Raw genomic sequence first — 15786 nt, 5'->3', positions numbered from 1 at the left:
AACTAACAAGTAAAGCCACATCCAAAAATAATTAAATATTAAACAAATTTGAATTAATTAAGTGGAAGGATGGAATATGAACGTCAATAATTATAAGATTCCAATCCCTTAATCATAATCATCTATTTTATTTAGAAAATAACTCACACATTTACAATTATTTGTGTTAAATACATTATATTATTTAAATTCTTTAAAAACATAAGAAAATAGATACACATTTTTTCCTTATACACTTTTTTGTATTTTATGGCTAGCTATAACGATCAATTATTAAATACGTGTCATGATAAATCCAACATTTGCGTTTAATATACAGATTAAAACACGATATATTCATATAATATTGTATATTTTGCTTTAAACCCCAATTATACATCGAAATAATAAGCAAATCTATCATTGGACCTTAAAAATGATAAGCCAAAATAGTAATAGCATTAAACATATGAGAATTATAGTTATTCTCCTGTTAGCAAGAATAGTTCTTGTGTCATCAAGCCCTCCAGGACCCAGTAAAAATACATCCGAAACTAAAAATCATGCTAAAACAATTACATACATACCTAATAAGAGGTTGAGATTGTCTAGTTTAACAGAATCGGAGACTAACACAGTAGTTGAACATACGAGCATAATTTCAGAAAAAAACTCAATAACAAGCATAGAAATAAGCAGAGATGAGGGAGAGAAAGTGTTAGAAGTGTTTAAAAGGTTCGATTTCCTAACGAGCATATTTTACACCGAAGATGAAAAGTTGTACAGAGTACGCCAGGAGGAATTCATAGAACAAATAAGAATTAAGATACTGGAAGTAATAGAAAAAGTGTCGCAGGAAAATAAGTCAGCACTGCTGTATTACCTGGGAAGAACATGCTCAAACACAGTGGAGCAGTACAGAAATGAAATGGCACAAGCAATAACGTTCATCAAGTTAAAAATGTATGAACAACTAGTAACAATGTGCACAGTGCTGGAAAATATCTTGGAAGACGTTAAAATATTTCAAATAATAAACAAACAGTGCGAAAATGTATCAATAAGCGGAACGGCAGGGTCGACGACGCCGAAAAACATGGAAGAAATAGAGTCGGAAGATAGCATGGAAGTGGCATTCAATAAAATTAAACTGAGAATGGACAAGAAGTCAACAAATAATGAAATGATGGAAGAAGAAACAGGATCGATGTCATACATACTGCCAAATAGCCCAGAAACAGAATGTTATATAGTGGAGAGAATAATAGAAAGAGAAGGAAGCGAAGATTCATACCTAGAAGTGGAATCAGACACAAGAATTAATACAACAGAAACAAACATGGAAGGAAGAAAAAAAGGAAGGAACAGGGAGATATACGATACGAATGAAGAATATGAAGTTGAAAGAGAAAGTAAACGACAAACATGGGAAACGGGAATAGTGGGATCGTACATGGACAGTAACAGCATGGCGTTAGTGAGAAGCATCAACAGAGTGCCAGAGTGGGATGGAAGTAGCATGAGGTCAAGAAGGAGCGACAGTGAGTCGAAAACAGGATTTGAGTCAAGTTGTAGCAGAGGGACATGGAGAATGACAGGAGAAAAGGCAGCAACAACAAGAGAAGGAAGTACGAGGGTACCGGGAAAGGTCATGAGAGTCATAAAGTCGGAGAGGATGAGCACGAGTGGCACGCCAGTACCAGTACCAGGACCAGGACCAATCAATATGAGGCCGACAATGCCAGAACTAGCTAGTACAAGTAGTGGAAGGGTAATGTCAGAAGCAGGCAGTACAAGGTTGATAATGCCAGAACTAGCTAGTACAAGTAGTGGAAGGGTAATGTCAGAAGCAGGCAGTACAAGGTTGATAATGCCAGAACTAGCTAGTACAAGTAGTGGAAGGGTAATGTCAGAAGCAGGCAGTACAAGGTTGATAATGCCAGAACAAGGTAACATGAGAGTAACACTGTGGGACACAAACGGAATCATGTTGTCAAACAGAAGAGGTAACAGCGAGGAAAGGTCATTTGGAACACTGGAACAGAATGAAGAAGTAACGGAGGATAATATAGAAATAGAAGAAGAAGAAGAAGGATCATATATTATGAATGAAGAAATGCTGAAGGAAAGAGAAAGAAGTAATACAGTGGATAGACAAAGAAAAATAATGGAAAATGAAGGATATAAAGATGATAAGGAAGTGAGCACGAAAAATTATGGAGAGGGAAGAGGAGTGTGGAACAAAGAAAGAGGAACTAGAGAAATGAAGCAGTTTATATCGCACATAAGAGAAGGATATATGCCGAAGTTCGAAGAGTCGGAAAGTAAGCTGGCAGAAGCATTCACAGCAAGCCTGACGATAATACAGGAAACAGGAATGGTGGAATACCTGATGAGAGAATATAAGATGAAGCAGGCAAAGGCAAAGTTCGTAACGGAAATGATGTTCGAAGTGACGAAAGAAAGAGAAAAGTACGAAGAAGACGAACACGCAGCAGATTACCTGGGCCTGAAGGACTTATACGAGTACGGAAAGTTGAAAAGTGGAAAGAGAAGAGGATACAGAAGATCGGAAAGAGAAGGAGTAAAAGTAAAAGAAGCAGCAATACAAATGGCAACGAAGACGTTCCCGAAAGTAGAAATCGACTACGAAAAAATGGAAGACGCAGGAGTGCTGGGAGAGGAGAAGGAGGAGGAAGTTGGTGACCTGGAAGACGTGTTGCTGAAGAGAGAGATTAGAGTGCTGGTGTACCCGAACGACTACGAAGTATTCCTTAACTTCCATAACAGGAAGATGAGCAGCTTCTACAACAGGTACATCACGCTGGCAGTGAAAGTCATGGAGAGACACTACTTCGGAAGGAGCAGAGAAAGAATAAGAATAAGGTACGTGAGGTCAACAGACCCAATGGCGGACCTTGCGGAGGGAAAGGGGCACATGACGGGAATCTACTTCAATCTCGAGGACAAGTACCCCTCGGAGGCGCTATTCGGGAGGAAGACGGAGACGGCGAAGGTGCCAATGCTGAGCTACAGCAGCTTCATCCTGGTGCACAGCAAGTACGGAGTGAGTGACCTGAGAGGCTGGCAGAAAATGATGAGGAGCCCGCCGGACGAAAAGAGGATCATCATCACGAACTTCGCAAGACACAGACTCTTCGAGGAGGCGCAGGGCTACAAGGTGGTGAACATCGTGTTAACGAATCAGTGGGACTCGGCGCTGCAGAAGATGCTCGAGTTCAATCCGACCTCGGGAGTATTTTGGGGCATCGACAGCACGCAGTACTCGTACGGAGACTACAACATCATCGAGTTCCCGTACAGAGTGATCCAGGGAGCGCACTTCAGAAAGGACTCGTGAGGCTCAGAGAGACCGGGCCACAGCAAGCATAGCAAAGTAAAGCAAAGCAATGCATAGTAAGTTTAGCATAGAAAAGCAATGTAAAGCATAGTAAAGCAAAGCATAGCAAGTCTAAGCAATGCATAGAAAAGCAGAGTAAAGCTAAGCAATGCATAGAAAAGCAGAGTAAAGCTAAGCAAGTCTAGTGGAGAGGATAAATGTGTATGTATGTATGTATGTACATTAGTGGACAAGTAAGTGTATATGGAGGTGGATGCGTAAGCACACATGTGTGGATATATGTATATATGAATATATATATATATAAGAGCGTGGGCATAAATTTGAGGATATAAAATGTGTGTAGATACGAGTGTACATAAATGGCAGACGGTATATATATGAGTGTATGTATAAGATGAAGGAAAAGGGAGTGACGTTGGTATTGCTGAATACGGAGAATGAAGGATTAGAATAGATGTTAAAAGAACATTATGAGTAAAAGTGTAAGGTTTTGTTGTAAAAGTCACAACAACAATAAACGAGGGCGGATGAGGTGAGCAATGAGTGTGAAGTGGAATAAATGAGAGGATTAGGAGGCCTGAACAGAGAAAGAAGAGAGCCTATACAAATAGGTGATGGAAAGTAAATTATAAATAATTGATGATAAGTAGAGAAGTAGTTAATATGTGTGTGAGTCTATATAGATGAATAAGTGATGATAAGTAAAGAATAAATAGGTGATGATAAGTAGAGAAGTAGTTAATATGTGTGTGAGTCTATATAGATGAATAAGTGATGATAAGTAAAGAATAAATAGGTGATGATAAGTAGAGAAGTAGTTAATATGTGTGTGAGTCTATATAGTTGATTAAGTGATGTGCAGATAAATAAGGAGTAAAGGTACCTCGAGAATCGTAAATGGCAGAGCCATCGTAGCATCCGGCAATGTGTAGTTTATTTAATGAACAGTCGAGGCCGGTAATAAAGTCCAAAGACCAAACAGAAGTGGAAGTCTCGAGGACCTCAACAGGCTTAGAAAGGTTGCGATAGTCGTGTTTAACCAGTAACTTGTCAAATCTAAGTGTGAAGAAGTAAATGATAAGTAGAAATAGAAAGGTACCCGCCGGTGTAAAACAAGTTGGAACTGTTAGGTAGGAACCGAAGAGCAGTAACACCACTAGAATGACTGAACAAAGTGAAAGTAAGAGGTGTGAATAAAAAGTGAATGAAATAAGTAATACCATGAAACAGTGGAAGCAGGGTCGTATCCAGCACGTAAGTCGAAAACCCTAGCAGTAGAGTCATCAGAGCCTAAAAAGGGTTGGGTTAGAAAAGAGAGAGAACAAACCGGTCAGAACAACATTGGAATCGCGAGGATGGAAGGAACTGATCCAAGTTTCAACATCATGAGGCTTCCTAAGAAAGTAAGAAAAACAGAGGAAAAGTAACGAACCACTTAATAGCGTCGCCAGTTTCTTTAACAAGGTAGGCAGTTCCGTCAGAACAAGTTACACACATTGACCTGAAAGAAGTAAATATGATGAGAAAATAGGCAAACCGAGCGTGTTCATCGGAGAGCGAGAGAGATAGAGCCACAGATGAGTCGCCGGCATCCGACAGCCTCAACCGTCTTAAACAGGTAAACTTAGGGAGTGAGTGGCCGGAGGGGTCCGAGTGGTCAATGGTGAACTGGCCAAGGGTCAAATTAGATGAAATGCAGGATACACCGTATGCCTAAACGCATAAGTAAGTAAAAGTGTGAGTAAAAAAGTGTGTGCAGTCAATAGCCAGTACATTCTCAAACTTAGTCCAACTGCAGGAAAGAACACCACCCAAATCACTGCCAAAATAGTGAAGCCTAGGAACGGTGTCAAAAGTGTTTTCTGAAAGGATTTTTCTAACAATAAAATGATGAATGTCACAAACAAACGATTCTAAGAAGATGGAAGGGTTGAAAAATACTAAACAACCGTCACGTTCTCGAGTCAACTCGTCATATCTGTAACAAGAAACGATAAATGATCCAGAGAGACATGGTTCTGAAAATGAATCAATGTCCAGGAATGCGGAGGATAAGGTAAGGGAGTACCTGAGGAGTCGAGGAAAGGGAAAGACTTGATGCAATCTGGCTGTGATTCAAGTGAAAAGGTGGCAATAGAATTACACTCGTTCATTTATAGCTATATAAATTGTAAAAGAAAGGATTGTGTGAACAACATAGCAGGGAATATACACAGTAACACATAGCTAGGAATGAAAAAAAGGAAAGCTAAAAGCCACCAAGTGTGAATAAAAAATATTTTTTAAAAACATAAAAACTCAAAATAAACTTATAAACAAAAAATACAGTCATTTAGCAACATCGACAGTCAATGTTGTGTACAGTTGAGAATCGTCGGGATTCAGAATTAATATTCATTAACTTTGCCTAAAAACAACTCAATCCCCGAAAAACAGTAAATTATGATAAAAGATCAGTCGATGCACACACAAATTGTCTATACCTCTTTAGTTCGCAATGAAGTTTGGATCGAAGCTAGAATCATTCCTCATAAAGCAATGGGCTGATAAATACATCAGATACAAGTACCTGAACAGGTTGTTAAAAGGAGCATATCATTTTAAGCACCTGGCAAACGCGGACGTGAACGATGAGGACCTGAAGTTGCAAGCGGAGCTTTTCTCACTGGACCAGGACACACAAAATGAAACGGAATCGGAACTATCCCTGCAGCAGAGAGATGAAGGCACGTTCCCAGAAGAAGCACCGAGTGAGGCAAAAATTAGCGAAGCCAGTTTGGTGCCAGGGCTGGTGTCGATACCAATACCGGAGGAAAAGGAGATGGAGTTTGAAAGCCCAAGCGAAGCGTTGAGGCCGAACAGAGAGGAATCATTTAAATCGCAAATACCAAGCATAGATACGGACGACGCGCCTGACGTGATAAAGCTGGTGGTGGATGTGTACGAGGAGAAGGGACACCTGGACTTTGAGGAAATACCGCAGCTGAAGAAGTCGCCAACAGCACTCTCGAAGTCGAACAGTAGCCTGGATATGAAGATGCGCGAGTCGCTGAGGAAGCTGGAAAGCTTCGTGGAAGACTCGGAGTACTCGTACGAAGAGCAGCGAGAGTCGATTAACGGAGAAGTCAGCGACGCGGGAGACCCGAGAGACTCGGAGCAAAGCCTGGTGCCGCTGGAAAGCATCGAGAAGACAAACACGAGCGTGTCGCTCTTCCAGCTGGCGAACGTGAGGGCGAGGAAGAAGAAGGACGCAGCAAGGAAGGCCTTCTTCAAGAACATGTCGATCTTCAAGGACTTCACGCCGCTAAAGTCGGAGCTCGAAGTGTCGACTTCAGCGAAGAGGCCGTTCAAGACGAAGTCGGAGGTGACGGCAGACTCACTGGCACTCTTTGACATGGCGCTGAGAGAAGACATAAGGACAGTGGTGCTGCACTACGCCTCGGAAATGGAGTACATCTCAGTGCTTATCAACTTCCTGAGGAAGGACATAGTTAACAGAGGAGGGCACCTGGAGGAGCCGTACAAGAGGCTGGCGCAGAAGGCAATCACGGCACTGTGGGACTCGTGCGACAAGCTCAAGTCGTACCTGAACACGAACATCCTGGCAGTGTACAAGCTGCTGAAGAAGAAGGACAAGCTGCTGGAGACGAGGGACCTGGAGGACCTGTACCCGAAGTACAAGGAAATCTTCCTCTCGGTGGACACGTTCAAGGAGACGAACGCGTCGATACTCTCGCTCTACAACCTGGTCTCGGAGCCGAAACAGGTGGACTTCGACAAGATCAAGAAGGACGTGGAGTCCTCGCTAGACTCGAAGTTCATCCCGGCCTACTACCTCTCCTACATCATGGGCCTCTGCACAGTGCTCTTCGTGGTCGACTTGCTGCTGTGCTGGGCGCACTTCAGAGCGAACTCAAAGTACCCGACAGTGCTCTCACAGCTGCCGATATTCAGAGTCTTCTTCGTCTTCGGGATCATCTGGTACGGAATAGGCTGGTGCCAGGGGTACCTGGAGCAGCACGGAGTAAACTACCAGTAAGCGAAGTAGCCATCGAATGGGCAGTTAGATAAATCGTGAACACCATCTGCGCAGTTAGATAACAGAGTGTACGTACGACTGCGCAGTTAGAAAAAAAGGCGCGCAGACTTCGTGGTACTTAGCTGCACTACTAAAATTACAATTTAGGTTCCTCTTCAAGCTGAGTAACAACTACAACGTGTCGAGCAGAGACTTCTACTTCTTCGGAGCGCTGCAGACCTTCATCTGCCTGTTCATGTTCTTCCTGTTCCTGCTGGACTGTAAAATAGGACTCTTCGGGACGCACAACCTGTAAGTGAGTGAAGTTTAACGGACGCGCAGGTACTTCATCTACCCAATAGTACTCATCGTGCTCTCGTTCGGAGTGGTGCTCCTGCCGAAGAAAAACTTTAAGCTGAAGCTGAGGAGGAAGATGGTGTACGCAATCTTTAGGTCGCTGATGTCGCCAATATGCATAGGACCGCCAGTGTCGCTGGAGGACAGTATACTGGGCGATGTGTACACGTCGCTCACGAAGCCGTTCGTGGACCTGCTGTACGTGGTGTCGTACCTGACCTACGGAGCGTGGAAAAAGTGCACACACATGCACCCAGGTAAGGGGATAAGGGTCTAAACTGATATTCAGCTCTGAAGACGTGGGCGGTTCCAGTGGTTCTGATACTCCCGTTCTTTCTGCGGTTCTCACAGTGTCTAAGGAGGTAAGGCGCACCACGGTAAAACGAGTGTAGGTACATCAAGGAGCACCTGTGGCTGCACATGGGAAACATGATCAAGTACGTATCGGCGATGATATGCGTGATAATATCGTCAATAAAGTGGTAAGCCAGACGTTAAATAAGGGAAACATAGGAGCTCTCTGACGCAGGTACAAAGCTCGGCGCTTATCGTGACGTGCTACCTGGTGGCAACGCTGTACAACTTCCTGTGGGACTACTTCATAGATTGGGGCCTCTCGCTGCCGCCGAACATATTTAAGAGGTACGGGGTGGCAACTAAAACGCTTTTAGGAGGAACAACAGGAAGATGTACGGAAAGAAATCGTACTACCTGGCGTGCCTGGTGAACCTATTATGTAGGTTCACGTGGGCGCTCACAGTCACGCCGTTCACGCTGATGGAGGACAGAGACATATCGGTGAACATACTGATCCTGATCATCTCAATCATTGAAATATTCAGACGTATAGTGGTAAGTGGACCCCGCACAGTCATAAAATTCCGCAGTGGGTGACGTTCCGAATGGAAACGGAGCACTTGCTCAACTCGTACAAGTATCGCACGGCCCTGTGGGTACCGAAGCTGTATAAGTGTAAGTCAGTGATAGTGAACGAACTCTCAATACTAAACAAAAGATCACTGAACGGAAACATGTAAAGTAGAATAAATAATGTAAAATAAAAATGTGTTACGCGTTAAATAAAAAAAGTACATCAATCAAGGAGATAAACGGCCAGAGTGTCGTTGCCGTATGGGGGTTTAGGAATCGCAGAAAAACAGTGGCTATATTGAAAATTGAGAATTGTACACTAGAGGACAGAGTCAAAAAATGTTTTACAGGTAACCATTTGCATGTGTTAGACGCAAAAACATCGCACAGCTTCAGATGAACAAAAATCCCAAAAAAATAAAGAATTGAGTCAATACGACCTTAAAATCGGTGAATTTGCCCTCCCAATGAGGGTAGCAATTTTAACCACTAACATTCCGATCTAGATTTAAAATACAGTATAGAATTTGTCATGGATAGAGCTGAGACGCTGGAGCGCCAAGTTGAAACGCAGGCATCAGCAGAAGCGGCCCAATCCACTGACCCATCGCCAACTTCCTCGCAAGAAAGACCAGGGCCTAACAGGTTGCTGTATCAAATAAGGACGATGCCGCTGGTGTCGCTGCTTCTGGGAAGAAACGTGCCCGCGAGGAACGTGATTAACGATACAAACAGCTTCTTCCTGCTAAAATGTATCATGGGATTCCATCTGGTGATCCTGGCCACCCTGGTGGCACTGAGCACATTTACGATATACTTCTACAACGTAAGATTTTACAAGGTAAGTGGAAGATGCATAAATACATAGCAAATTGAGCACATTTGGAATATATATAACACTTGGACATGGTATTTCGATAATTAAATGTTTCCATATCTTTAGAGTTGAAGTATTCGTATGTATTTAGGTATTTACATGTTTATTTCGATTTCGGATGACATCGGTGGACTATAGTGTATTAGTGTTAAGTAGATTGGCAGAAAATAATAATTGTACAGAGCCAGACGAGACCCTCTGAAACCCTAATCGTATGCTGGCTCCTGCGCGGAATTTGGCGCACAGTCAACAGCTCCTGGTCACTGCGGTACTACTCCGCAGGCGCGGAGACGACGCCGAACCTGAAGCTGAGTCAGACTTTTTACAACCTAGTCTCGATCCTCTGGATAGGACTGGCAGTTATTTTCCTGGGAGTGTCGCCCAAGGAGGACCTGAAGAGCGTGTCCTCAAAGATATGCTACTTCCTGCTCTGGGCGACGATTGCGTCATACGTAGTGCCGATGCTGGCATACACACTGATGTGCTTCCTGCTCTACATGACGCTCTTCATAGTTATCTACTTCAGGCACGGCTCAATACCGCTGGCCTCAGGAGCAATGCCACTGACGCTCCTGCGGAAGCTGAAGGTCCAGAAGTACCGAGAAGTGCTGAAGGCTCTCAACATGTCGGAAAACGCAAACAAGCTGAGCTGCGAGGAGGGAATAGGAGACAAGAATCCGACGGACCTGGACGTGAAGAGTCCGATCGCAATTAACGACCCGCTCTCCGACTGCATCAACAACGCAGAAATGCTAGCAGAAAGGATATGTTCGATATGCATACTGGTAAGTCGGCACGTATAATACGAGGCGTAGTTAAGTGGGCGGCCGACGCCGATTAAACAGATACTTAATCTCAGTTACAAGTGACCACCAGCTACTTAGTTGTTACATAAGGACATATTCATTAGAACGCAGTTATGCAATATAGAATCTTAAACTGTGTAATTTATTAAATTAACGCACAATCTTTAGAAAATAAATGATGACGATAAGGTGTTTCTTTTACCATGTGACATGAGGCACCTGTTCCACAGAGACTGCCTGCGGAAATGGTTCCACAGGAGCTCAGAATGCCCAATATGCAGAAGCAACATCTCGGAAATACTTGCAGATAAGAATAAGCCAGTGCACAAGGGAAGCACGGAAGAAAGAGCGCCGACAACCGAATGCCCGGAACAGTATTACCACGAAGATCCAATACAGGAATTGGGGCAGTACCCAGTGCACGAATCCGAATATTCGCACTCCGATATCGGCGAGGAACGAGATCAACAAGAATTATCAGACGAACACAAGCAACACTTCGAAAAGTTTAAAGAATTGTTTGAGGACCACGGCCAGAGAGTAGACGATGACGACGGAAAGAGCATTTCAATCTTTAACGACAAGACAAATGGAATCAATCAACAGTCAGTGAAAAGTGGCAACGATGATTATATTGTTGTTGTAGATAACGTTGCTGCCGACGATGAAGTTTATCACGCAATTGATGATGTCGACGGTGAAGTTGATCACGTTGCGCCAGGGAATGTTGGTGTCAAAGAGGTGCCGTCAGAGCACACGATGGCAGATGAGCCAATTACGGAAGAAGCAGCAATTGAAACGATCAATGAGCAATCAAACGAGGTATTGAATGAACCTCCAAGGAATTCATTAATTAAATCACCGGATGAGTTAACTCAATCACGAACTGAAGCAGTAAGGGAAGCAGTGGAGCAATCGCCACAGCAGATATCGGAAGGAGAGAAAGATGTCAAGGAGTCTCTTAGTGAACCCGACGAAAAGCTACAAAACACACATCAACAAGTAGAGAAGGAACACGAGGATAAATTGGAAGAACAGGGTCCATCGGAAGCAGTTAAGGGGCAGGAAGAAGAGGAAGACGCAGCAGAAGAAAGTGGAAAGTCAGGCCCTATCTTGTAGAAAGGGTCATGGCTGCGCAAAGAGCGACTAAGATTTAAAAACACTAAAAGTTGCATTCACTCACTGTGGCGCACCTTGGAAAACCGAACACCATCACGAGGTTATGCAAGGAAACGCGAGCGAGATAATCAACTGGAATACACAGTACACGTTAGATAAGAAAATTAAAAGATGTTAAAAACCTTCTTCAAGTGCGCGACGAGCTTCCAGCCGTCCTAAAATATGTACATATTACAGGGGCCGTTATTTGTGTTAAATAGTGTAGGCTAGCTATTTTGGTTGGTACACGTGTCAGATATTGGTAGTTGGTGACCACAAAAATGAATACACTGTACGTAGAAGTATACAATTGCATACGCAATCGTAGGTAGAAATGCGCGAATATATAATTACATGCGTGTACACGTGTTAATAATAAGTGCATAGGGAAATAAATAATTACACAACCGTCTGCAAATATGTACATAATAAGCTTAAAGCTCACCATTGGAACGTCCTCACGAAAGTACTCCTTTAGTGTGTCAATAGAGTCACGGGTTATTTTGGAATAAATCTTGGCAGTGTGGTCGAAATGACGTCCGAAAGCAATGTTAGGATCGCCAACAACCTTAATACAAATTTCTTGACCTAAAAAAATTTATAAAAGAAATATGAATTAAAGGATAAATAGATATTTGCTGAGGCGTGTAAGAAATAGTAGCTAATTCCTGTTGATAGAGTACCTTTTTTCCCATCCTCAACAGGCTTCTTGTTATGCTCAAGGCTAGCGACAACACCAATATCGATTTGCTGAAAAAGAGTTAAAGGGTAAATAGTAACTGGTAATAAATAACTAGTGCCAGCAATAACTAGCAATAAGTAAATGGTATTAACTAGCGATTTGCAAATAGTAGCATCTACTATAAATAGCTAGTGTCAAGCAGTAACTGGTAGCACGTGATAAATAACTGGTAGCAACTACTAACTGGTAAACGTACGTTTGACTTGGTTATCGCCACGAGGGGAGTGTTAGGCTTTAGAATGCCCGCGTCGACGTGGACTCCAAAGACAAAGGGGTTTTTCTTGTTGAAGACGCAGTGCGGGATGATCGTCAGCTCGCAGGGGAACACCACGTTCTGGATCTGCTCCTGCTTCTTGGCCTCCTGCATGGCCTCCATGTAGGCCAGAAAGGAGTCCAGGAGGTGGTAGATGATGTCGGCGGTCAGAAGCTTGACGCCGAGCAGCTCGGCCTCCTTCTCGGCGTCGGGCGTGACCTTGATGTCGAAGGCGAGGATGGTCGAGTACTCGGGGTGCCCCTTCTCGCGCATGATCGAGGCCTTCTTCACGTCCTTCTTCTGGACGGGCCCAATGTTGACCCCGAAGATCTTAATTTTTTTGTCGTTGAGGAAGTGGAGCAGCGCCTCGAGCGACCCCAGCGTCGAGGCCATGACGTACACGCCCACGCCCGTCCTGTCGATGCAGTCGAAGATCGAGGACATGTCGCTCATGACCTCGTTGCAGAGCTCGTCGACGTCGTCGGCGTCCCCGACCACGAAGAGCTCCGTGCCCGCGACCGTGTCCTCAAGGCCGTTGGCCACGATCTTCACGCTCATGGCCGCCTTGATCATGGTGTGCTTGATGTACTCGCCCTTGACTCTGAGCTCTGACAGCGGCTGCGGCGTCAGCAGAGTTCTAATGTTCGTGACGATGGGCCCCGAGAGCCCGCACAGGACGATCTTGTCTCCTTCGCGCAGTACTCCGTCGAGCAGAATCACGTCGACGGTGACCCCCAGTCCCTAAAGGAATTATATTATTGCCCGCATAACAAACAACTACGCCAAATTCTTCTTGTGGTCGAAACCGTTATGTAACTATACGCAACCGTTATCTAACTAATACGGCAACTATTAGCCAAATACGCAACCCTAAGTGCATAAAACTACTAACCTCTATCGTCTTCACCTCCAGCACTGTGCACTTCAGTTTCTGGGAAAAGGTCAGTCTCTTTGTCATCAGCAGCTGCGTCAGCTGCACCAGCAGGTACAGCAGGTCCGATATCCCCTCGCCCGTGATCGCCGAGGTCGGACATATTGACACGTTCTTCTTTATGTTGTCGTTCTCCCAGTAGAGCTTTGAGTTGAGTCCCTTCTCACTGAGCTCGAGCATGATCTGGTTCGTCCTGTCCTCAAACTCCGATTTCGACTCTGAGGGCTGCTTCTCCAGGGACTCTCTGAAGGTCATCCACGGGTTCGGCTTCCAGTTGTAGATCCTGTCCACCTTGTTCAGCGCTATCACGAAGTAGCACTTCCTGGCCTTCAGCAGGTTAATGCTCTCGATAGTCTGTGGCTCGAGGCCGTGCATGATGTCCACCACCAGGATCGCAATGTCGCACAGCGAGGATCCTCTGGCCCTCAGGTTGTTAAACGACTCGTGCCCTGGTGTATCTATAATAAGCAGTCCTGGCGCCTTAACACACAGATCCTCATCAATCTAAATCACACATTAGTGCATTGGCTCAGGCCGTTTTAAAAAATCATTATAGTTGCAGTTTACCAATAGCATAACAGTACTAACAATAATAATAACAATAACTGTCCTAAGTGTTTAAAGCCCCTATCATTCAAAACACTTATAAGTGCAATCAAACCAATAACTAACACACTAACGTGGCCAGTAATAGCCACCTATCAGGCACTACATACCTTGTGGCAGTGCGAATCCAGCATCTCCTTCGGGAAGAAGGTCGCTCCTATCTGCTGAGTTATCCCTCCTGCTTCTGCGTTCTGCACGTTACTCCTTCTAATCTTGTCAAGCAGCTTCGTCTTCCCTGTATCTACGTGCCCTAGCACACAGCATACCGGGGACCTGTAATCGTACACATCGTCGTGGTCATCTTGATTGACGTCTAAAACAATATTAATCTTGGTGCTCTTCATCAAATCTACCCAGTGCAACAACAGCCTATTCTACTACTCAACGTACTTTCCTTTTTATACTTGACCACTGTCTGTTTTTGTACTTTTGGCTTCTTCTCCTTCTCTTCCAACTCTTCCCAGTTATCTACGTCCGATTCGCTCCCTAAACCGTTATTATCCCATGTTATCCTACTGCACTTACCCATTCCATCTTCTTGCTCCGAGGATACTGCAGGCTCATCTTCCGAGTCCGTGGATTCGTCTTCTTCCAATTGCGCTGACTTGAGCTTCTTAGGCTTCTTTGTGACTGCTGGCTTCTTAACCCCTTCACTTTGTTGCTCCACCGAGACCGTTTTTCCAAACTGCTCCAAAAAGAGCTTACTTCTCTCTGCAGCGACCTTTTCCTTTGCTGATACTGGCTTTCCTTCCTTCTTCTTCCTTTCTCTCTTCTCCTTCCTCCTCAGTCTCTCCTTTTCTAGCTGGGCTAGCCTTTCTCTTTCTTCCTCCTCCTCTTTCCTACGTAAATTTAAATATTGCCCTTTTGGTGTTTTTGAGTATAATGCTGATGCTCATTCTTTTTATTACTTAACTGTCTACTGTTAAACATTCATTAGTTTTATACACTTCTACTTACCGTCTCTGTTCTTCCTCTATTCTCTTTCTTTCCTCTTCTTCCTTCCTGGCCTGCTCCTCCAATTCACGTAGCCTCTTCTGCACCTCAGCGGCCATTTTTGCCGCCTGGGACAGTGGCTTCTTCTGAGTGTCCGCCTTCACCTCCTGCTCTTCAACTTGAGTCTCCTTCTTTTGGAGCTTCGCCTGCTTCTTCTTCTCCTTTTTCAACTTATTCTTGAGCGTTTTAGAGGAAACCTCCTGTGCGTCTTTCCCTTCCTCTTCATTCAAACCATCTTTATCATCATCATCCTTTTTGGATTCAACACCAGATTCAGATTTCGCCTCTGGTTTCTAAAAATGTTTAAGAGGTGTAAGAGCATGACTATATAGTTAAAACACATACTTTGACATCTAGAGAATTTAAATCTGCGAGAAGTTTATCGAATTCGTCATCGTCTGACTCCTGTTTCACTGCCTTCCCCTTCTAAGATATCAATATAATTTACTATTACGTTACCTTCTTCTTCCCCTTTTGTTTAGAAGCCGCTTTGTCGGAATCCTAAGGAATTGTTTAATTGATAAAAACTTACATCTGTGGGACTCTCTTTGATTGTTTTGGTACTGTTTTTAGCTTTAACTTTCACATCATCTGTGTATAAATTATCATGGTTTTAATAGAATAAATATACACAAATATATCTAAATTAACTATTTCGAATGTTACCTTCACTGGAAGGATCATCGTCATCATCCAAAAGTGAGTTAAAGGCGTTTGGCTTCTTTTGAAACACAACCTCCTCGTCAGATTCACCGCTTGAAGACATTGCGATATGACAAATAGCATAATTTTGAATTTAAAAATCTAAAAATGTTTAAATAATAGTTATGAA

The 15786-nt window shown here is 43.7% G+C and overlaps 5 protein-coding genes across 5 annotated transcripts; 3 read left to right on the top strand and 2 right to left on the bottom strand.

Annotated features, from left to right (window-relative positions):
- Positions 1-415: 415 nt before the first annotated feature.
- Positions 416-3797, top strand: TOT_020000169 (conserved hypothetical protein; the record flags this gene model as incomplete). The annotated part of the gene is made up of 2 exons (XM_009691903.1): positions 416-3336; positions 3710-3797. The coding sequence occupies 2 exons, from the start codon at positions 416-418 to the stop codon at positions 3795-3797; spliced, it is 3009 nt and encodes a 1002-aa protein (XP_009690198.1).
- Positions 3798-3811: 14 nt separating this feature from the next.
- On the bottom strand, positions 3812-5496 carry TOT_020000168 (uncharacterized protein; the record flags this gene model as incomplete). Its single annotated transcript, XM_009691902.1, has 10 exons — positions 3812-3942; positions 4227-4399; positions 4443-4508; positions 4564-4633; positions 4671-4738; positions 4776-4844; positions 4881-5056; positions 5117-5219; positions 5253-5361; positions 5412-5496. 10 exons carry the CDS (start codon positions 5494-5496, stop codon positions 3812-3814), a joined length of 1050 nt encoding a protein of 349 aa, XP_009690197.1.
- A 344-nt stretch (positions 5497-5840) lies between these two features.
- On the top strand, positions 5841-8755 carry TOT_020000167 (uncharacterized protein; the record flags this gene model as incomplete). Its single annotated transcript, XM_009691901.1, has 8 exons — positions 5841-7378; positions 7530-7673; positions 7704-7975; positions 8008-8080; positions 8111-8200; positions 8232-8360; positions 8390-8570; positions 8606-8755. The coding sequence occupies 8 exons, from the start codon at positions 5841-5843 to the stop codon at positions 8753-8755; spliced, it is 2577 nt and encodes an 858-aa protein (XP_009690196.1).
- A 365-nt stretch (positions 8756-9120) lies between these two features.
- TOT_020000166 (uncharacterized protein) lies at positions 9121-11390 on the top strand (the record flags this gene model as incomplete). The annotated part of the gene is made up of 4 exons (XM_009691900.1): positions 9121-9429; positions 9648-10250; positions 10325-10348; positions 10440-11390. 4 exons carry the CDS (start codon positions 9121-9123, stop codon positions 11388-11390), a joined length of 1887 nt encoding a protein of 628 aa, XP_009690195.1.
- Positions 11391-11554: 164 nt separating this feature from the next.
- TOT_020000165 (translation initiation factor IF-2) lies at positions 11555-15720 on the bottom strand (the record flags this gene model as incomplete). The annotated part of the gene is made up of 13 exons (XM_009691899.1): positions 11555-11605; positions 11875-12017; positions 12113-12179; positions 12368-13165; positions 13317-13859; positions 14072-14310; positions 14352-14447; positions 14487-14800; positions 14919-15247; positions 15306-15380; positions 15414-15455; positions 15487-15545; positions 15621-15720. The coding sequence occupies 13 exons, from the start codon at positions 15718-15720 to the stop codon at positions 11555-11557; spliced, it is 2856 nt and encodes a 951-aa protein (XP_009690194.1).
- Positions 15721-15786: the final 66 nt, after the last annotated feature.

The sequence above is a fragment of the Theileria orientalis genome, chromosome 2 (genome assembly GCF_000740895.1).
Source record: "Theileria orientalis strain Shintoku DNA, chromosome 2, complete genome".
Classification (NCBI taxonomy): domain Eukaryota; phylum Apicomplexa; class Aconoidasida; order Piroplasmida; family Theileriidae; genus Theileria; species Theileria orientalis.
This window is presented reverse-complemented; position numbering and strand designations above follow the sequence as displayed.